The sequence below is a fragment of the Lontra canadensis genome, unplaced genomic scaffold, assembly GCF_010015895.1.
Source record: "Lontra canadensis isolate GAN:19392208 unplaced genomic scaffold, GSC_riverotter_1.0 scaffold6, whole genome shotgun sequence".
In the NCBI taxonomy this organism is placed as follows: domain Eukaryota; kingdom Metazoa; phylum Chordata; class Mammalia; order Carnivora; family Mustelidae; genus Lontra; species Lontra canadensis.
In genome coordinates, this window is record NW_022631000.1 from 19,208,554 (window position 1) to 19,230,429 (window position 21,876).

General features: G+C 45.6%; 1 protein-coding gene across 3 annotated transcripts; it reads right to left on the minus strand.

Moving 5' to 3' along the window:
* Positions 1-3,752: 3,752 nt before the first annotated feature.
* POPDC2 (popeye domain containing 2) lies at positions 3,753-18,607 on the minus strand. 3 transcript variants are annotated; one of them, XM_032852312.1, is made up of 4 exons: positions 17,370-18,564; positions 12,738-12,846; positions 8,287-8,677; positions 3,971-4,152 (listed from the first exon to the last, which is right to left on the minus strand). In XM_032852312.1, the coding sequence occupies exons 1-4, from the start codon at positions 17,858-17,860 to the stop codon at positions 4,067-4,069; spliced, it is 1,077 nt and encodes a 358-aa protein (XP_032708203.1). In that variant the 5' UTR covers positions 17,861-18,564; the 3' UTR covers positions 3,971-4,066. The 3 variants fall into 3 exon arrangements, with proteins under 3 accessions (XP_032708204.1, XP_032708203.1, XP_032708201.1); XM_032852310.1 differs by having other exon boundaries at positions 4,033-4,152; positions 8,146-8,677; positions 17,370-18,323; XM_032852313.1 differs by lacking the exon at positions 8,287-8,677 and having other exon boundaries at positions 3,753-4,152; positions 17,370-18,607.
* Between the last annotated feature and the right edge of the window lie 3,269 nt (positions 18,608-21,876).

Below are 21,876 nucleotides of genomic sequence, written 5' to 3' on the forward strand. Positions count from 1 at the left end.
GCTTTTTTGTTGTTTGTTTATTGCTTTGTTCATTCTCCACAGTAGCCCCCAAGGGCTGACAAGAGAGCCATCAAATTTCTCAAAATGGACCAGGGAGAACTACATTGTGAAATATAGAGGGAAGAGAGAAATCAAACAAGAAAAGAAATACACAGTGTAATTTCAGGGAGAAAAACTGAGAAAAGAACGTAAGAGCTCTGGGGAACACACTTAACAGTCCTATCAAGCACATAATTGGAATCCCAAAAGGAGAGGGAGGAGAAAATAAGACTCTGAAGAAAGTCCAAGCAGAACAAGGGGACGGAAGGTGATGGTGAGGTGAGTGGGTATTTTAGCTGGGATGGTGACAGGGGCTGATAACGGAATGGCCAGAAGAAGTCAGCCAGGAGAAGTTGGGAGGGATAAGCATTTCAGAGAGAAAACCCCCCTATAAAGACCGTAATATAGAAAGAAGCTAGGTATGCCTGACGGACACTCAAAAGCACAGTGTGGCTGAAACAGGATACATAAGAATGAGATCAGAATGTAATATGGCTGAAGGACTCCCCAATCATGCCTTTTGCTTCCTCACATTCCCCAGTCTCTTTAATCAGCAAAGCACAAAGTTGATTATTAAATGAGTCCATGTGACTATCTTTAGTCAATGGACTCTGGACAGAAGTGATTTGTCTCCCTTCTGGGCCACAGCATCAAAAAGCCAGCACCGGAATGTCAAACTGTTTCTTTTTGCAGGGGACAGAGCCAGAAGGTCAAAGTAGATTGAGGATTGAGTCACCAAGTTGCAACACAATGACGGTTACCCTCATGAGTCATGCAGACTCTAAGCAGACTTTAAGAGAGAAATAAACCTTTGTGCTATTAAGTCATAATAGACTGATCCTAATATCACATGGTAAGAAGTTCGGATTTTATTCTAAGTATAATTGGAAGCCATTTGAAATTTGGAGCAAGAGAGTGATGAGATCATATTCATGTTTAAATGGCCACTTTGCTGTGTATACAATAGATTATAGGGAGGAGAAAGGGGAGAGATGGGAGGGGGGACCAGTTCTAAGTCTATTGAAGTTAATCTAGGTATGAAAGAAACGGTAGCTTGAAATTAGTGGTGGCAGTGAAGGTGGTGAATTGAATTCGGGATACATTTTGAAGCTAGAGCTAAGATGGGTGGAAAGACTCCAAGGTTCTGGGCCTGAGCAACTGAGTGGAAAGAAGGCAGAGTAGGAGGTAAGGTGGGTGGGTGGTACTCAAGAGTTATGAAGCTGTTTGGTTTAAAGATCTCTTCCAAAGAATAGGAAGGAAGAAAGAGAATACTAATTCTTTTTAGAAAATCAGCATAACCCTGATATCAAACCTGACAACGATATTACAAAATGCATAGATGTAAAATTCCTAAAAAAAAACTTAAAACTAAGTTCAGAAATAGGCAAAGATGAAAATATCATGTAATACAATTGGATTTGCTCCAGGATACAAGGTTATTTTAAAAATCACATATCTATTAATGTAATTCATTAACAGGAGTAGGGAGAAAAATCTCGATAAGTGTAGAAAACCATTTAATGCAATTCTATACTCATCTATGATTTTTTAAAAAAACCTCAGCAAATTAGGAATAGAACTTCATTAATCTGATAGGGCTATTGTAAAAACCTAATAACATGTATCATACTTGATGATAAAATACTGAAAACATTTTCCTTAAGGTCAGGTATGAGAGAAGGTTGTCTTCATTATCCCTTCCATTCATCCCTGTACTGGAGGGCCTACCCAGCACAACAAGGCATCAAAAGAAAAAGAAGGAGGAGAAAGGAAGAAAGGGAAGGTATAGGTTAGGAAGGAAGAAATAAAACCATCATTACTTACAGATTATATATTTGAATCTATAGAAAATCCTGAAGACTCTGGATTAATGATTAGAATTTGTAAGTTATATAAACATTTGATTTATGACAAAGGGGACACTGGACACTTGTGGGGATAGGATAAGTATTTCAATAAATAGTGCTCAGTCTATTGGATAGCCACTGGAAAATAAAGAATTTAATCCTTATTTCACACCATACCATACACCATACACAAAAATCAAATCCAGGTTGACTGTAGGTCTGTGAAATGCAGAACAATAAAATATCTAGAGGGTAGCAGAAGAATATCTTCAGGGGAGGAGAAGATTGCTTAAACATGACACAGAAAGGACTAATGATAGAGAAAAAAAAGTGGATAAATGACTACATTGAAACTAAGAACATATGTTCAGGAGCAACTGTGTGACTCAGTCGGTTAAGTGCCTAACTGCAGGTGATTTCAGTTTAAGTCATGGCCTCATCATGGGTTGTGGGATTGAGTCCCGAGTTGAACTCCACATTCAGTGGGGAGTCTGCTTGAGATTCTCTCCTTCTGTCCCTCCTTCCACTCAAGTTCTCTCTCTCTCAAATAAATAAATAAATAAATAAAACTTTAAAAAAGACATGATTTATAGAAAAAAGAGAAGATTCACAAAGTGGGAGAATATATTTGAATATATATAAGCAGTGAAGGACTTTTAACTTGAATACTTAAAGAATTCTTTTAAGTAGATAAGCAAAAGCATATAAATGAATAGAGAAATGGGCAAGAATAAGAATAGACACTTCACAATACAGGATATCTATGACTAATAAAAACATGAAAAACTACTCAACCTTATTGCTCTTTAGAGAAATGAAAATTTCCCTGAAATGAAAACTACAACAGTATGCGGCTACCTATACCCAATGGATAAAGTATTTTTTAAAATGACAAGGTCAACAATTGGGAGGATGCGAAACATCTAGAACTCTCACATGCCAGATGTGAAACATCTAGAACTGTCACATGCCAGAAGCGAAACATCTAGAACTGTCACATGCTGGTGGAAATATTAATTGGTACAATCACTTAGGGAACTGATTGGCGTATTTACTGTGGTTGAACATACATGTACCCAACATTTGAGTAATTTCACAATCCAAATGCCTATCAGCAGTAGAATGGATAAATACATTAGGTCTATTCATGCAACAAATGATTGCAACAGCAATTTTGCAAATAGCAACACAATGAACCAACTCTTGGGAGAGAGAAAGAGGGAGATGCCCAAGGACTCCCAGCTGTTTGTGTGTCCCCAGACTGGGCCCCAAACATGAGTGAAGAAGTCTTGGAGATGACACTAGCCTGAGCCACTATCTGAACATGACAGCATGAGGATCTTGAGTGACAACAGCCCAGCGGGGCCCAGTTGAGCCCCACGTGCATCAGCAAAATAAACTATCTTAAGTCACTGTTTCAAGTATGAATGTTACATGCCAATGGATAACAGAATATATGTTGAAGTATTTAGGGAAAAAGTAAAATAGAATGTGTTAAATTGATAAACCCACTTTAAAATGTTTAAGGAAATTTAATTAACTGAGTTTGTTGAAGTCCCCCTAAAAATTATTGTTTAATGCTAGGGTCCTAAAGAGAGCAAGAGATTTGTAAGTTGAACTTCAAAGCTTAAGGGAAAACTAGGTTTTTAATTTCTACTTCCATAAATTAAATCTAACGGTTAAAAAAACCCCCAACCAAATGAATAAGCAAATTGTGAAAAGTTCTGGTCTAGCTGGCTTCAGAGACCCTTCCAGACAGTTCAAAGAAACATCAGGGAAAATAAGTGGAGTGATTTATTGAGTGCTCACGAGGTGTCACGCCATGTCTGAGGTGCATTACCTAAGTTATCTCATCTGATGCAACCTTGTGAGATGGGTTTTCTAAGTCCCAACTTTACAGGGGAGGCTCAGAAAGCATGTGGAACTTGCCCAAGATTCTGCAGTTTGTGAAGGATGGAATCAGTGATTTTGCACTTCTGCATGCCTCCTCCTGGAAGGAAGGCTGCTGAGGGCAAATTTCTACGAGTTGCTGGGGGCCCTCGTGTCGCTGCAGCACCGATGTCTCCTGAGCCTGCCCCGACCTGGCCCGTGAGCCCTCCAGCGGGTAAGACGGGGTGTGCACTCCAGTGAGCTTCCTGTGAAGATTTGTGTGGCCAGAGAAAAAGACAGCCCATGGATCCTTAAAGTTCAGGAGTGTGGGTTGGAGCCAAGGGGGCCTGTCCCCTGGACGTAGCTTGAGAGTAACTGTGGAGAGGAGTTCTAGGAGCTGTGGAAAGAAAAAGAGGAAGGATTTCAGCACTGTCTCTCCAGCTAGCTTGCCTCACTTCCCATTGTTCTCTCCCGTTTTATCTTCTTCTGCTAATCCCCACTGTTTCAGCTGTATCCAAGGCCTGACATGGTAGGGGCAGTTGTAACCTTGAATCATTTCTTCTAGAGTATGATGATGAACCCACTTTGAAGTTATTTAGCCCAACCTCTCGTTTTATGGGGGCAGAGACCAAGAGATCAACTCCTGGTGCTTCCTGTGAAGAATCTGTAGAGCTCTACTTCTTATCTGGTGCTATCGAATGGGTTTCCAAAACATCTATATGGCAGAATGATGGCTTTAATGAGGCCCGTGTCTTTTATTTTCACAAAGGGAGGGGTAGGTGAATGAGGCTAGTACAACACAAGTGGGAGAACAACGGATCGGGCAGCGGGGACAGGAGGCTGTGAGTCAGGGGGCTGGCAGGGAGCCACTGCCTCTTGCTGAGCCGACACAATATGGGGCCTTGGCAGGGGGGAGGGGTGCTACCTTCAGAGACCCAGAACCCGAGGCCCCAGGGCAGCTCCTGCCATGCCACGGTCAAGGGCACGTTGTCCGCTCCAGGAGTCTTTCCAGTGGTTTCTGTGAGAAAAGTGCTGTTTAACAAAACTGACAGCTACACCAGCACCTTACAGCCATCACAGAGGGAAGCTACATGTGATGAGTAGAGAATCAACAGAGTGGGTATAGTGTGACAGTATTCTGTCTCCCCCTGAACCAACGAACCTCACAAAAGAGGTGAGGGTCTGGCCAGTTGATTGTGTGCTCCTTCCCTGACCACAATTAGCCTCCCTGTTGTAATCTGCTTATCATTTGCTTGCTTTTTAATTTAAATAATAGGGAGAAAGGCAGCAACATATGGTTTCTACCTTCAAATCACAGAGTTTTCAGAATAACTTGAAAACATAATCAAAATTGGCCAAAATTCAAACAGTGTTCAATTAATTTGTGCCAGCAGACACAAACTATCTGACTTCTTTGCTCACTCCAGAGTTGCATTCACTGAGCATCTCCTGTAAGGAAGACACTTAATGGAACATTCTGGAGAGTGTCCACAGAACCCAAGTGTGTCATGAAGGCCGGGTTAAGGTGAGGTCTGACTGGAAGACCCTGCATGAGTGCCTTATGGTGCAGCGCTGCTGTGCCATTAAGAAAAGCAACATTCAGTTCTGGGCACCACGAGACTAAAAGATGCACTGTCTTCCGAAGAGAGCTCTAATGGAAGCCGGACTATTTTTAGCCAGTCCTGGTGTGAGGGACAAGCACTGTGTCAATGTGATGAAACCCTGTCATTCTCAATGAGCCCCAATGCAGCCAGCTTCCTGCCTCTTACATAAGTGCTGTGCCAGGATGAAGAGCACTGAGCTTACAATGCTGGTAAGGGCCCAGGCACAGAGGGTGAGTTGTGCCCTGTGTTATAAAGGACACAGTAGTAAATTGCTACTTATCACAAGGGACTCTGCTTACTCAGTAAAGGAATAGCCCTAGAAGGGTTCTGATGGCAAATTAAGTCAAACCAAGCACCCCACAACACAATTCCAGAAAAGGATCCCATGACTGAATGGAAAGCCATCTGAAATTTGTACAACTTGACCAGGTTTTCAAGTTGTTCTCAAAATTCTGTAGTTTGGAAATAAATAATGTTTTTCCCCCTTTCTATTACCTAAATAAACAAACATTAAAAAGCCTACTCTCTTCACACTGCCAATACCAATACTTTAGAAAGTTGGTTATATGAGCAGTTTTCTCAAGGTTCAGAAAAAGCTGGATTGGCAAAAGGGTATTTCGTGTGGGAGTCTTAAGGGCGGAGGGGCTTGGAGACTGAACGGTGACCTTCTTTCACTTAGAACATCTGTAGGGGGTAGGCTCTTCATGCAGCACGGAGGGGACTTCTAATCAAGCAGGACCCATCATTCAGCAAGGAGGACAGTCCCAAGTCAAAAGAGAAGTTGTAGTGAAATACGGCAGAGGGTTCTTGCTGAAAGACACTCGGAAGCCCTGCGGCCTATGTCCCTTATACTGCTGCCTGTTTCTATTTTCCTCAGAGAAACAACTCATCCATTGCCCTCTTACGTAAATCCACTAAGACCTTTGGGGTCCAGCTGGTCCAACACACTCAAACGCAGAAAGTGAGGTGTGGTGAGGTTGTGTGGTTTGTAAAAAGTAGCAGGCCCAGACACAGAAGCCAGGCAGGACTGCAGGTGCCTAGTCTGGCTCTCTTTCTGTTTATCATGCTGCTTTCTAATGTCTGGGAAAACTCATGCCGGCAGTGTGTAGCCACCTACAGCTGGGAATGTTCACACCTTCACTCAAATGGTTTTATCTGTAGCAGAGGGAGAGGTATGGATCTTGGAAGAGTATGGATTAAATACAAAGATGGGGGTGCAGGGTAATTTTGGAGAGAGAACAAGGCAGGAAAGTCGGGGGGGAGGAAAAGAAGGTAGTAGAGAAATACAGGAATGATAAAATGGGGAAAATGTAAGGGACAGATATTGGGAGGAGAAATTACCTAAGAAGAAGGAGGAGGAGGGGAAGAAAGGACTTTTTTTCTTCTGAGCAGCGGATGGAGGCAACCAGGGACTAAGCAGAAGTCAGAAAGAGGAAAGAGAGAAGAGCAAACAGAACCAGGAAAAGAGAAGAAACCAGGAGAAACACGCGAGTACCAAGAGCCGCCAGGAGTGAAGAGTGTACACAGATGCGCAGGCGCGCTGGACAAGGACAGGGCTCCACAGGGCAGGACTCACATGCAGGGATGGGGGTGGACAAGAAAGGTGGCGAATATCAGCACAGTGGACAAGTAGGACAGTGACCAGTGCAAATGGAGGAAGTCAATGAGTGATCTCGGGTCCTGGATAGATCCATGGAATCTGTGGTTCTTGGGACATTAGCACTACAGGAGATGACAAATTCATGTCTATAAAACAAGACATTTAACTTTTACCATTTGCCTCCCCAGCCTCTTTCACCGTTTACATAACTTGTTCTTACAAACTATACATTCACTCATTCACCTTGTGTACCTTAGAAACCTTCCTCCCTAGGCTAGTTTCTTTTAAAAAATTTGTCAGTGCTTCCCAAAGGAGGACGGGTCTCTTAGGCCCCTGCATCACACACACACTTGGAAATGTCTTCCCAACTGGCAATAGTGGGATTTTCCTCAGGAAAAGCCAGGCCTCCGCCATGGCTAGGTGGAGTCCCAGAGGAAAATGTCACAGCAATGTGAGAGCAACCATTTCCCAGAACTACTCCATATAGCCTTTCTTGTACATTCTCCTGAGCTGTGAGGGAAATCCTGCCCTTTCTGTTAGGTCCTCCCACATTTGTGCCCATCCACCTCACACAGGTTGGGGGAAGGCCAGGCTGCTGTATACCCGTATGATCATAGTAACAGAGCAGCATCCATTTGTCTGCCTGAATAAGCAAGGTCTCTCCACGGGGCAAGACGAGAGTAAGGTGGGACATTTTCCTCCCAGGGTTATCAGCCTCTATCACAAACCTCTTTAAAATTTGCGATTTTCAGAGCTAGCTGCCAATCCAAGCAGTATTGCTTTCAGAGCTGCCTCTACACTAGGAAGAACTGATAGGAATTAGAACCATGTCAGCTTCCCCCCCCCATTTAAAACACATGCCACAAATAAAATCTCATTTAGCCCTCACTCTCTATGGCCTTAACGCTGCACAAACTCACAGTTTTGCAATCATTTGATTGCTTAAAACGTCAACAAGCCCATTTTCCAAAATGCAATCACACTTAATAAAAAATGAATCAAAAAAAAAAAATCCCCTCATGCCTTGCATGCACCTGGAGTGAGCTGCTACTGCAAGGTTGGGTTAGTGCCACTTTCTGGGAGTCCTCTGAGAGGACAGGCTCTGTGAGAGTTTTTGTGCCCTTACAAGCCAAGTGGAGGCCAACTGTTGGCAGGAAGGCGTGCCAGCTGTCTTCTGAGTACTTACACAGGATCCTGAGCCGGGTGGCCATGCCCGTGTTAGTTCTCCCTCACCTCATGTACTCCCCATCACTCCTATAATCCATGAACGATTCTGATCCCGACACCTCCTCAAAATCCTCCAGCACCAGACTGGTGGAGTCCTCACCCAGGATGCCGCTGTCGGGCCGGGACAACCTGGCCCGGGAAGGAGGTGCAGGAGGGCTGGTGGCCATTGGAAGAGGAGAGCGAGGGGGTGTTTGCTGGGCAGATGTGGGCAAGGCTGGTTCACGGGCTTCCTCGTCATCCTTCTCGGACTCAGGCCCTGTATCCGAGGCTGCGGGACCCAGGACATGGTAGAGGCTGGGGAGACGTATGTCGAAGCGCAGCCCAAACTTGGCAAAGAGCTTGTCATTGAGAGCGTAGAGCTTCTCTGAGATGTCATAGCCCAGCAGGGCTGAGAAGAGTTGGGAAATGTATCGCTCTTTGGTCAATAGAAGGTAGAGACTTTTCCGGGGCCAGGAAATGTAGCTACATGGGGTCTCAGCAGTCAGAGTGACCTGAGGGGGGTCCGGAGAAGAGAGTGAAGGTTTGAATTAGACTATGTGTCCATGCTTAGCACAGAGAAACATAGAGTTACTCAAAAAACAGCTTTACTTTTGTTAAAGAAATTGTGGCAGCGCCCGCCATGGCCTTGCCTGAAGGAGGTCCGGAGAATGACTTTTACTTGTGATGTGGAGGGGGGCTTTGTCAGGAGGCCTGGGTCCAGCCATCCACTCACTCACCCACTCACCCAGGGGCCTTCACCCCCTTGGAGCCTCAGCCTCCAGGCCCAGTCTCCTCAGCTCTCACATTCTGTGGTCCCATGGCTGATACCGTTAACAGCGAAGGGAGATTCTGAGTCTGTTGGGATCTCGTGAGAAAGACGGGGCCTCCTACTGCTCTGAAGATAGGCTGACATGTGATGACAGTTTGTTTTGAGAATAAAGAAAGACAAATATATTGCAAGAGGGATTAAGGACGGGTTGGAAAGCAAGTCAGTTACAGAGGAGCTTCTGATTAGGCAGGCCAGGCTGCGTCACGTGGCAGAATGCCGGCCTGGAATTCAGGCCCAGGAAGCCGCTCTTGACACGGCCACAACAACTCATCAAAGAGATCTGATGGCTAAGCTCAGAGGAAGGGCATGAAGGAAGAGGAGATCTGAGGAGCAGAAAGTCGAGGGCACCCCACTCTCCATTTATTTAGCCACCTAGGGATTTCTGAGCACTTGCTACGGGCACACGACACAAAGCTAAATTACACTTGCAGGCTAGGCAATGTGCCTGGTATGAGCAGGTGCTTGATAAATCCTTGTTAAAGCAATGATGGGTGGTAAAGCTAGGGTTATACTAGAAATGTGCCTGGATAGTAAAGGACCAGGGTGTAGAATACACAATTTTTAAAGATTTTGTCAGAAAGAGAGAGTGAGAGAGAGAGAGAGAGAGAGAGCACAATCATGGGGAGCAGTAAGTAGAGGGGGAAGCAGGCTCCCCACTGACCAGGAAGCCAGATGTAGGACCTGATCCAAGGACCCTGGGATCATGACCTGAGCCAAAGTCAGATGTTTAACCACCGGAGCCATATAGGCGGCCCCAAATCACACAATTTTTAATAATCGGATTGACCACAATAACTTCTTAAATTTTTAAAAAGATTTTATTTATTTATTTGAGAGAGAGAGCTCCAGTGGGGGTCAGCAGAGGTAGAGGGAGAAGCAGGCTCCCCACTGAGGTGCAGCTCCGTCTTACCAGTTGCTCAGACCAAAAGCTTTAGAGTCCTCCTTGATCTTTTTTCTCTCTCACACACTACATCCAACACATTATAGGAAACACTTTTGGCTCTATTTAGACTTATGCACCAGCCCTACATGATGTGATTCCTCATCCCATCTTTGACTTCCTCTCCAGCTATTCTCCCCCTGTCCTCTCTCTGTTCCAGGCCTCCTTTCTGTACCTCACACATGCTAGTCCCTTCCACCACAGGGCCTTTGCACTGGCTCTTCTCTCTGTCTAATATGCTATGCCCTCAGCTTCTCAGAGCTCACACTATCATCTCTCTCAGGTCTTTGCTCAAATGTCACCTGCTCAACAAAGACTTCTGTGATCACCCTATTTAAAATTGCAATGAGACCTTCCGTATACCACTCTATTTTTTTTTAACTAGTCCTCATTATCTTTTAATATATTACATAATTATTCATTATGTCTATGGCTTTTTTTTTTTATCTTCCCTCACTAGAATGCAAATTACATGAAGGCAGGGAACTTCCTCTGTACTGTTCACTGATACATCCCAAGCACTTTAACAGCACCTTGTATATAATAAATGTTCAGTAAACATTACTGAAGTGAATGAATGAGTCGGGTAAAGACCACCAATCTTATATGCTGCAAAACAACTGAATGTCACTTTCACAGGTCCTGTATGAAATCCTTCCTCAAAGGTCTTCAAGAAGCCTGCTTATTGCCTGGTTCCCATATATATATATATATATATGCATTTGTCTATAATAAAGTTTTGATAACTTTTTTGTCTAATTCTCATTTCAGAGTCTTGTTAAGTGGGTTAAATGAAGTAACATATGGAAAGAGGGCTTGGGTCCAGTAAGGCATGACGTAAATTGTGCGATTTCTGTGCGATACCTTCTATGCTATGTTCTTGGTGACTAACGAGAGGGTCCCAGTGCTGAATAGCCCATAAATTCTTATTTAATTGGATTGCTGAGAGGTGTGATGGAACATTGATTCATTAGTGGTAAACACAATGAGAATTATGGTTCGGTCACTGTGGATTGCCCATTAGTTCACAAAGGCAAGGACAGCATGAACTATAACTCAGGACAACGCCTGACATTTGCAAAGAGGAAATGGGACTTTACAGAGCCAATAGCGAACGTGTGGATCTCATTGCTCCCAAAGGAGGTGCGCACTAAAAATATAAACGGGAGGAATCTGACAGTAGCTACATTCCAAGCTGAGAGGCCATCTGGGGTTATAGTCTCTCCTTTCAAGCAGAGCTTAGGGGAGGACACCCGGCTTATCCCCCACCTGTTCCTCGGTGTCAGTGTCAGGAACAGAGGCTGGTCTGGCTGGCTCAGGACCTGACTCTGCCCTCCCGGAGGTTCTTAGGGGCCTGAAGGAGTTCTCACAGAAGGCTGCTCGGCTGGTTGGAGACGGTGGGGATGTGCGTGGTGGAAGGGGAGCACGATCAGTGGAGGCCTATGGTTGCTGGCCCAGCAGTGAGATAGGGATTGCCTCTCAGGGTCTGTCCTCCCAGGACCAGGAGTCAGGCTGGGGCAGAAACAGGCCCAGCCAGGTGACCCTTCCTGGCAGGTGTCTATTCTGGAGTTAGCTCATATACTAGCTTGAGGGAGTCCCCGACAGAAGTGGTAAAATTCACATGGAACCCAGTAGTAGTGAACTATCTGGACAGGGAAGTCCCTGTAATAGGGTATGTGTGTGTGTGTGTTTCTCTGCGTGTGTATGTGCGTGTGTACTTCACTCTCTTGGTGCCCCACTCGTTTTCAAAAAGAATAGTAATAGCAGAGCCAGGCAGCTTCACTTTGCCACTTTCTGAATGAAGACCTTGGGCAAACTGCTTGATGTTTTGCAGCCTCAACGTCCTTATCTGTTAAATGGGAAAATGATAATATCCACCCCAGAGGTGAGAATCAGTAAGGCAATATAATATTTAGCGCCTGACACATACTAGCCAGTCAGTAAGTGAGAGCTACAAAGCAAGGAACTGAGGTTTGAAGGACTGGCAGAGAAGAGAGCAGGGGCCAAGCAACCAGGCCCCCACCATGGAGTAAGTCTGTGACTGCCCCGCAGAGTTCCCTGAGGCACCAACTGCCCTCTGCCAAGCCAGTTTGGCAAAGCTTTGTTGAACACCCACTGTGTTCAGGGTACTGTCCTTTGGACCCTGGGAACAGAGAGAAGAGGAAGCCCAGATTTCTACCTCAAAGAGTTAGGAAACGAAACCAAATCGTTAGAGCAGAGAGCAATGTGTCCCAGTCAGCATAAGTAGAAGGAATAGAAAGGCCCACAGACAGGAACATGAAGCTGTGGGGATTCGAAGCCCATGAGGTCAATCTGGGCAAGCTTCAGGGGAAGTTAAGATACCATCACCTCATTTACAGGGGGGAAATGCGTTTCAGGTAGAAGGTACAGGAGGGGCCAAGCGTGGCCCTTGCAAAAAAAGGGGGATGTATTTAGGGAAGTGCTAGTTGTTCTGTTCCATATGGCTGGTCTGAGCAAAAAGTGTGAAGGAGGAAGGGGCTGGAGATGTGGCTAGATGTCACTAAAGGTCTTAGGTTACTCTCTAAGGGGTGTGGGTTTTTATTTTGTGGTCACAGTGGTCTTCACGAGTTTTAGGCATAGGAGTGACATGGCCTCTCGGGGATTAGTACCTCCCCCCGCCCCCACCTGCCCGCAGCCCTGGCCCTCTTTCAGCGCTCCCACCCCTAGCATCACGTTGGCAGTGGTTCAAAGAACAGATGTGAGTGGGGAAGGATGGAGGGGGGCATATTCCTGGGTCACAGTGGGAGAGGGTGGGGCGGTCCCGGCACTGGCTCCCCATTACCTGGAACACACCCTCCTCAGACGGCTGCAGAGATTCCCACTCTGGAGAGTCCATGAACTGGTAGGGGAAGATGTAGTGAAGAAACTGCCCATCCTGGCTCACACGAACCCTGGCAAAGGGAGAGAAGAGACTGTGTGGAGAAAGGGAAGTGGCCACCCAAACCCTCCTCCATCCAAATTATGTATTTAAAAATGGAAAATAGGAGGCATCTGGGTGGCTCAGTCATTAAACATCTGCCTTGGGCTCAGGTCCTGATCCCAGGGTCCTTCGATGGAGCCCCACGTCGGGGTCCCTGCTTGGCAGGAAGCCTGCTCTTCCCTCTCCCACTCCCCCTGCTTGTGTTCCCTCTCTCACTGTGTCTCTCTCTGTCAAATAAATAAATAAATAAATAAAATCTTTAAAAAATAATAAAAAATAAAAATGGAAAATGATTAAGATCCAATATGGGTTTTTCCTCTTTCCCCCAGAAAACTCAGTTTCAGCTTCAAGCTCTCCCTAAGGTTGAGTTATACCAGGAAAGGAGGTGTCTCTGTCAAACAAAGGGGGATCAGACAAAGAGATCTCTGAGGTACACTCTGTCCATGGGGAAGGAGCTATTGTTCCATTTTTTTCTGGAGCTTTACTGGCTAAATGCGTATGCATGAGTACCTCCTGGGGTCCTGGAGATCTGGAAAAGCAGAGATGGGTATGAGCTGATCCTTGCCTTTAAGGATTTCACAGTTTAGTGGAAATCACAGACGTGTCCATAACTGGCTATAAGTCCATGTGTGGTCTTATGAAATGGGAGAATAGAGGAGGGAGAGAGATTAGTTCTCTTCAGGTGGTAGACTTCTCAAAGATGACACCTGAGCTGACTTTTGAAAAACGAACAGGATGCTGGGAAGTCGATGAGGCTAGGGACAGATGGCGGTGTGGTAGTCTGTTTTCCCCTATCTGCTCTTTCCTTTCCTCCACAGTGCCAGAGTTTTAGCGGGGCTTGCTCGGCTAGACCGCATTTCCCTACCTCCCTTGCAGGTAGGTATAGCCACGTGATTAAGTTCTGGCCAAATGGGACATTAGCGCTCCAAATCTTGCTCCTAATGAATGCCTGCGTATACGCAGGCACACAAATTACCTAAGAACTTTGCCAATAAGCTGTTGCCTTTTGTCTGACAACCTAAAGATGGAAGATAGAAGGGGATGTAGTTCTCACGCCAAGCCATGGATGGGGTGTCAGCCCATAGTACCCCATGGGAGAGACACAGGTGCTCCTACAAGACCAAGTAATCTAGAGAGACAGCCAGGCAGAACTTCCCCGAGTCATAAAAAGATACAAGAGAAAATGAAGTGCCAGGCTCTCCTACCTCAGGTTCTCCACATAGTCTGTCCCCTCTGGCTGGATCTCCTCCCAACCTCCACCTTCTCCTCAGGTCTCAGCCTAAACATTCTTTCTTCCAGGAAGTTTTGTTGACCTCCCCCAGAAAAGTAGCTCCATCGGGTACATGCTCTGAGTGCACTTATGTTTCTCCTTGGAAATATCATGCTGTGATTCACCACTATGTCAAACATTATTGATTTTCTTGATAGACAGCAAGAACAGTATTTTTCATATTTTAACACTGGATCCTTAGTCCCTAGTGCTTTTAATAAATATTTTTGGAAGGGGAAAAGAAAGAAAGGAAGGTAGGAATGGAGGGATAAAGGAGAGAAGAAAGGAAGAGTTGAACAGATTGTGTGAACTCACTCGTGTCACCATAAAAGGGGACCAACATCTCAAGGAAAAGCTTCCTGAATACAGGAAGACAGACAGACATTAGGAGAAAACAAGGCTGCTGCTGAATATGCAAGATCCTCTTACCAGCTCCTCAGGCAAGGGATCTGACCACTTGAGCAAAGGAGGAGGAGTGACATCATTTAAAGTATAACATCTAATGAACCTGCGGGGCTCCCTTAAGCCATTTAAATTGGTATATCATGCCTTTTATCATTTAAGCCTCTTCTTCCTTCTTGAACCCCTGGATGACAGGTATTTCCTCCCACTTGAATAGCCTAGACAGTTAGCTGCCTGTCCAGGAGGCTGTGCACGAGAGAATTCTGTAGGACAGAAACACAACAGTAAGCCCAGCTTAACAAGGTGACAAACTTTGGGGAAGTCACTTGGCTTTTCTGAGTCTTAAAAGGGACTAGTTGCTTACATTAAAATAAAACAGAAAGGGCATCTGAGGTTTTAGCAAAGGGCTCCAGATGAGAGCCTGCATGTGATATGGGGGAGGTCTGCACCAGAAATCCCGACTTCTTGGCACAGAGTTCTCTTTCACAGCTCTGAGGTGTCGGGTACCTCAACTGGAACCAGCCTGAGGTACAATGATTCTCCCTTAAAACTGGAGCCTGGTCACAGACAGGAAACCTCTTCTCCCAGCTCCAGCTTAGCAAAGTTGAGACAGGAAAGCCACATTGAGGAGGCAAACCCACCTCTCCCCGTCACAGGGAAGAGGTCTTCTACAAATTCATGGCAAATTCATCATGTTAAAAATGGATTTAAAATATCGTATAATAATCATAGCCATACATGTGCTGCAGGCCTTTCTCCCACCTGTCTCAGCTCCTTTGAACGGACAAGCTACAGGTAACAAATAACATCCTGAATCTCCTGAAGAAGAACATTTCTTTTCTTTTCTTTTTTAAGATTTTATTTATTTGACAGAGAGAGCGAGATCACAAGTAGGCAGAGAGGCAGGCAGAGAGAAAGAGGGGGGAAGCAGACTCCCTGCTGAGCAGAGAGCCTGATGCGGGGCTCTATCCCAGGACCCTGAGATCATGACCTGAGCCAAAGGCAGAGGCTTAACCCACTGAGCCACCCAGGCGCCCCAAGAAGAATCTTTCTTAAGTAGTCTATATTTTATTTTTAAAAGAATTTTATTTATTTATTTGTCAGAGAAGCAGGGGGAGCAGCAGGCTCCCCACTGAGCAAGGAGCCTGATGCGGACTCAATCCCTAGACCCTGGGCTCATGACCTGAGACTTTTTTTTTTTATTTTTTCAGTGTTCCAAGATTCACTGTTTATACACCACACTCAGTACTCCATGCAATATGTGCCCTCCTTAATACCCCCACCAGGCTCATCCATCCCCCCACCCCCTCCCTTCCAAAACCCTCAGTTTGTTTCTCAGAGTCCACAGTCTCTCTGGGTTCCTCATGACCTGAACCTTAACTGACTGAGCCACCCGGGGCATCCCAGATTGTTTTTATTTTAAGCATGGAACTGTAGGTGGCAAACATTTTGCCAACAGTCATAATGTACTTCTATTTATACATGTATTTGTTTACAGATAATTCAATTTGTTTACACTTCACTTTATTCATAAATGAAATGTCTCCCCACAAAAATCTCATAGATCATTCAACCCAGGACTCTGAGTCCAAACAAAATCACACGTATACCTAACACTGTTGATTCTACACAGTAGTACAGCAATGCACATTATTGCTACCAGTAGTTGTTGTAGTACCATCATCATCATTCTAAAACTCTTCTTTTTCTCCCCCCTATGTGGTTGGCAGTCTTACCTGGTTTCTTCCCCTGCCACCCTGGGAATCAGAGCCTTCTGATAAGATTACTACCTTATCTTTTCTATCATCTTCTCCTCGTCTCCAAAAAGCAGGGAAGGAAACTGAGAACAAGCTTTTGAAATACTTTGCTTGCTTTCCACCGAGGTAGCCCAAGTGAACCAGGTTACATAGTTTACTGTTTGATGCTCAGCCCCACACAGAAGTCCCACTAGGGCGATATTTCAAAGATTCCACAACCACCTCCCAAATGGACAGCATGGAGCCCGTGGTATTTGTTCAGAAGATGTCAGCCAAGGGCCAACACTCATGTGTGGGCTGACTGAGCATACACTAATCGTGACTAAGACCATTTCCGCTCATTTTTGTTGTCACCCAGCCTGAAGGAATCAGCCAGGTATCTCCACCAGATCCTCAATGAGACACGTGTGGGCATCACTTCTCCTTCACTGTGTGGTCTTTTTGGTACTTGATCACTGGTCTGTAAGAATCTCAACAGAACACGTGGGAATGGAAAAGGGGACAGGGAATATTCTCTCTCCCTATCTGCTTGTACACCATATGGCTTCCCCACAGACTCTTAGAGGATAGCCTCAACATAACTGGGGCTGTTTCCTCAATGCCCTCACTGTTCCCTGCACATAGTTGGCACTTAGGAAATACTGAATACATCTGGAAGGAACAAATCAACCTTATTAAAAGGTCCACTTTTTCAAAGCTCACAGACATTGTGGCAGCTTACGCATGACCCACCGGTGTGTGTAATACGTGTGTGTGCGCGCGCGTGCGCGGCCATTTTAGACCCAGGCTCAAGAGACACTCAGCCCACACCTCCCAGCACCAAAGACACACACAGTCCTTCCTGCCAACTGAGAAGCTATCTCATGATCTTGTTTCCTCTTGGAAAATGCTAAGAAAGAGGAACTAAACCCACGCTTGGGGAAAAAAAAAAAACAACTGTTTTTGTTTGTTTGACTTGCCACATCCTTCCCTCAATGGAAGGGCCTCAGAATGGAAAGGGACACACTAGGAAACGAGAAGCATGGGCCGAGGGAGGAAACGCCCCGCTGTGACATAGGAGCTTACCGGCCGGAGAGGAGCAGGGACAGGCGGTTGATGGGGGTCTCGCCCTCCACAGCGTAAGTCTGCTCAGTGGCCAGCGTCAAGACCTGCTCCTCACAGCACTGAACAATCTCCTTGTACACCTGCAGAGGCACCTGCAGGGGTAGATACAGCGTCTTGTAGAGGACGTCGAACTCCTCGGGGAGGGCGCGCCTGCGCAGCCGGTGTATCAGGTATGCCAGCTGGAGCAGGCAGGCCGTTGCCAGCAGGAAGCTCCAGAGGATGAGGTCCAGGCCACAAGCATCCAACCAACCCCACATCACGCAGCACACGTAGCCCGTGCCCAGGAAGCCGAAGAGGTAGAAGCATCCATACACCCCGCTGCCCCCCATGAAGCCCAGGAGCAAGAAGCAGTTGGCCAGATGGTAGATGGCGCCTTCCAGATCCCGCTTCCAGCCAACGCACACGGGGCCCTGCCAGATTAGCTGGCTCATGGTGCTGCTGTTAGCACTCATCTTCAGGGCGCCCCAATGCCTTGCAGGGCTCTGAGACTGTCCCCACAGAGGAAATTCAGAAAATGGATTAATCGGTCCTCCCAGGAGTCTTCTCACGTCCGGCTTCTCGTCACCAAGCCCACCTTTCCTGAGAGGAATGCTTCCAGTAGCTTTGGGAATAAATGGCAGAGCATAGTACACTTCATGGAGGATTTTTAAACTTGTTTTCCCCTCTCTCTTTCCTTCAGCAAGGCTCTGGCCCTGTCCGCAGAGCTCTGGCGAGCTGACTCGGCTCCAGGTTTCTTAGGACAGTCTTCACATTTGGCTCTCAGCAGAAAAGCTAACGTGTCCCGAGGCAAAGCTAGGACTCAGGGGCTGAAAACTTTAGCTGTGAGGGATAAAGTGGCCACATCCTGCTCTGTTGTCCCCAACCAAAATGAGGAGAGCCCAGCACGGGAGGCACACTTGTGTTCCATTTGGAATGCGTCTCTCTTGGCACCGGAAGAAAGGGTGACCCCAGATGGATACCATGTTTGGAATTGGAATCCAAGAGGTACTGGCAGTGAGAAAAAACAGGCCAGGCACAAAGGCAGGCTGGCAGAGCACTTAACTTATCTCCCCAGAGGACAAGACCTCGGAGCCAGGGAGGCAGGCAGGGGAGAACAAAGGAAAAGTGAGCCCAGAATTTACCACAACGCCTCAGTCAGGATACTGTCAGGGTGCCTGTGGGGAGGGCTAGGGGCTCTCCTGAGGTAGGCGGACACATCAAAGCAGGAAAGTAGGGGACTATTATAAGAAAAAATCCTAACAGTGAGAACTGGAAAAACCCTCAGAGGCCTTTATTAGGTCACATTATAAACACCACTAGGCATTTTATTTGACAGCCATTAAACAAAAATGACTATGCAAAGCAGCTCTTTGAATTCTAAGCTGACTTGCCCCTGCATGTCTGGATCTAGTAATAGTTTATACAATGGTAATACATTCCTCAGACCATCACCTTATCCATTATTTGCAAATTATAATAACTGCCACCTATTAAATACCTACCAAGTGCCAGACCTCTAGATACTTTACACATGTAATATTTAGTCACCACACAACCCTTCCAAATAAGTATTGTCCTCCTAGATCTGAAAGAAACTGAGGCTCATAGAGATAACAAGTTCCCATAGGCAGTAAGTGGTCCAGCCAGGATTTGATCCCAAGTCAGACCCATCACTGTGTGCCAAGTAGTTTGCACAGGAAGTGGAAATAGACTAGATCTATGACTCCCAACCCCACACATGCACACCCCACCCCCGGAAATCTGATGATGTCCAAGGAACTTCTGGATGAACCTGGTCTATTTTGGGTCATCAAAAAATAAATCTGGAATATGCAAACATTAAGACATGTCCCTCTGGCTTCCAAATGACTCCTTGATTTTTTTCCCATGCTGCTATTAAGTATTTATTATCAGTATTCCTACTGGGGGAGGGGTGTGTATGGAGTTACTCAGTAACAATCTAGAACTATTTAAGTACTCAGTCCATAGGGACTTTTATTATACTGCTGATAACCTAACTAAAAATAGTCAGAAATTAGAAATGGGCAAATATGCCAAGTAGTAGAAGTTTCAACTCAACAAATATTTACTGGGTGCTTACTATGAGCCAAGCACTTAGAGAATCAGATTCCTAAGAGCTTTCACTCTAACAAGGGAAAGATACCTCAAAAAACAATGGCAATTCAGTGTGTGAAGCACAATGACTGAGTTAAGTTTAAGGACAGGTGTCCACCTAGGAGGAAGGGTAGTGTACAGGAGGGAAGATGTAAGAGTTAATGCTGGATTTGAGGCATAGGCATTGAATGAACCACGTAGGTAGAGGGAGAAGAGAATTTCTAGTGGTGAGTACGGCAGGAACATAATCACAGAGTTTTGAAAATGCATGACATGTTGAAGGAAGCCAGCTTTTTCTTTTTTTTTTTCTTTTCTTTCTTTTCTTTTTTTTTAAAGATTTTATTTATTTATTTGTCAGAGAGAGAGAAAGAGAATGCAAGCAGGCGGAGTGACAGGCAGAGGCAGAGAGAGAAGCAGGCTCCCCGCTGAGAAAGGAGCCAGCCGGATGCAGGATCCTAGGATCCTGGGATCATGACCTGAGCCGAAGGAAGCGGCTTAACCGACTGAGCCACCCAGGCGTCCCTTTTTTTTTTCTTTTTTTTTAAAGATTTTGTTTATTTATTTGAGAGAGAGGAGGGGGAAGGAACAAGCAAGTGAGTAAGGGATGGGGTGCAGAGAGGGAGAAGCAGACTCCCTGTTGAGCAGGGAACCCTAGGCGGGGCTCAATCCCAGGACCATGAGATCAAGACCTGAGTCCAAGGCAGATGCTTAACCAACTGAACCACCCAGGTGCCCCCGCCTTTTTTAATTAAAATCAACTGACCAACAGATGTGTAATTTATTCCCTTCTTTCTAAAGTTGAGGGGGGAAAATCAGTGGTAAAGGAAAAGAGAGCAACTAGAGAAGGAAAGGCCCTGCCCACAGTCTTCCTTATGGCAATGATCTGGATGTCATTTGAGCAGTAGAGTTTGGGGATTTCCATATGCTGCTTTTATGTCACCTGCCTGCCTCCCAACCAACCCACTGACTTTAGCAAGCAGCAGCTGTTCATCCCTCCACCTTAGTCATGCGCCCAGAGCTGCCAGAGTGGTGATTCCTGCCAGCTGTGAGCCAGGAAATCAGAAGCAGGAAAGAAGAAGCAACGGAGGCTAGAATTTCAAAGCAGGTCATCTTTCTCAGCAAGCCTGACCAATGGCCCCGCCCTGACCCATTAAAGAGACAGGCAGACCCGCTGTTATTCCCAGCCTCCCTTCTTTGTCAATCCACATACGTGCTCATCTGAGCATGCTAACATTTATCAAGTAGTTATTGTTTCCTCATGTCATCCTATGGGATCTTTTTTTTTTTTTTAAATGGAAGAAACAAACTCAGGCTAAGGAAGGTCATAGAGCTAGTATGTGAACTAAAGTGTAGGTCATTTAAATCGTATGTTCTCTGTGTTGTCCCACCTTGCCAGGTACCTTTGGGAGTTTATATGTATCCATATATAGGCTCCTTTATTGCTCGAGGGGATTTGACCCTGCTGCTGGGATATGTGTGTGTCTGTGTGTGTGTGGCATCATCAGTGTATAAACCTCACATGCTGCCTGCAGTGACAATGACATTGTTGCCTGAAGGATGGGACCTGTGATGGGAATACAACAGAGCCAAGTTGCAGCTTGTTTTTAAAACCACATTCGACAGGACAGCAAAAAAAGTGTAAAAATGGTATGTTCTTTTTTTTTTTTTTAAGATTTTTATTTATTTGTTTGACAGATTACAAGTAGGCAGAGAGGCAGGAAGAGAGAGAGAGGAGGAAGCAGACTCCCCGCTGAGCAGGGAGCCCGATTCGGGGCTTGATCCCAGGACTCTGGGACCATGACCTGAGCCGAGCCGAAGGCAGAGGCTTTAACCCACTGAGCCACCCAGGTGCCCCTGGTATGTTCTTTTTTTAAAAATTAATTAATTTTAAGGTAATCTCTAGACCCAACATGACCATGAGATCAAGAGTTGCATGCTCTACCAACTGAGCCGGCCAGATGCCCGAAAACATTGGGGGAGAATAAAAGGGAACAAATAGAAGTCACATCGTCACACCATTTGTTGAGTTGATTCAATTCAATAAGCATTTATTTAGGGCAAAGTATGTGCGGCAAGCACAGGGGATATACAGATGAGCAAGACAACTGTCACTTTCAAGGAACTATTGGTCTATCGAGGGAGATGGACCCAGAAATAATTGCAATCCAATTAAATAAATATATTTGGGGGTCAAAAAAAGCCCTGATCAGGGAGAAAAAATTCAGAAAAAAACATCACAGGGAAGGTGACATTTAAGCCAGTCTAAAAAGATGATGAGGTGTTCCCCAACTAGGAGGAGGGCATTCCAGGAAAGGAGAAGAGAATGTGAAGTCAAGTCCAGAAGTAAAACAAAAATACACGACATATTCTGGTA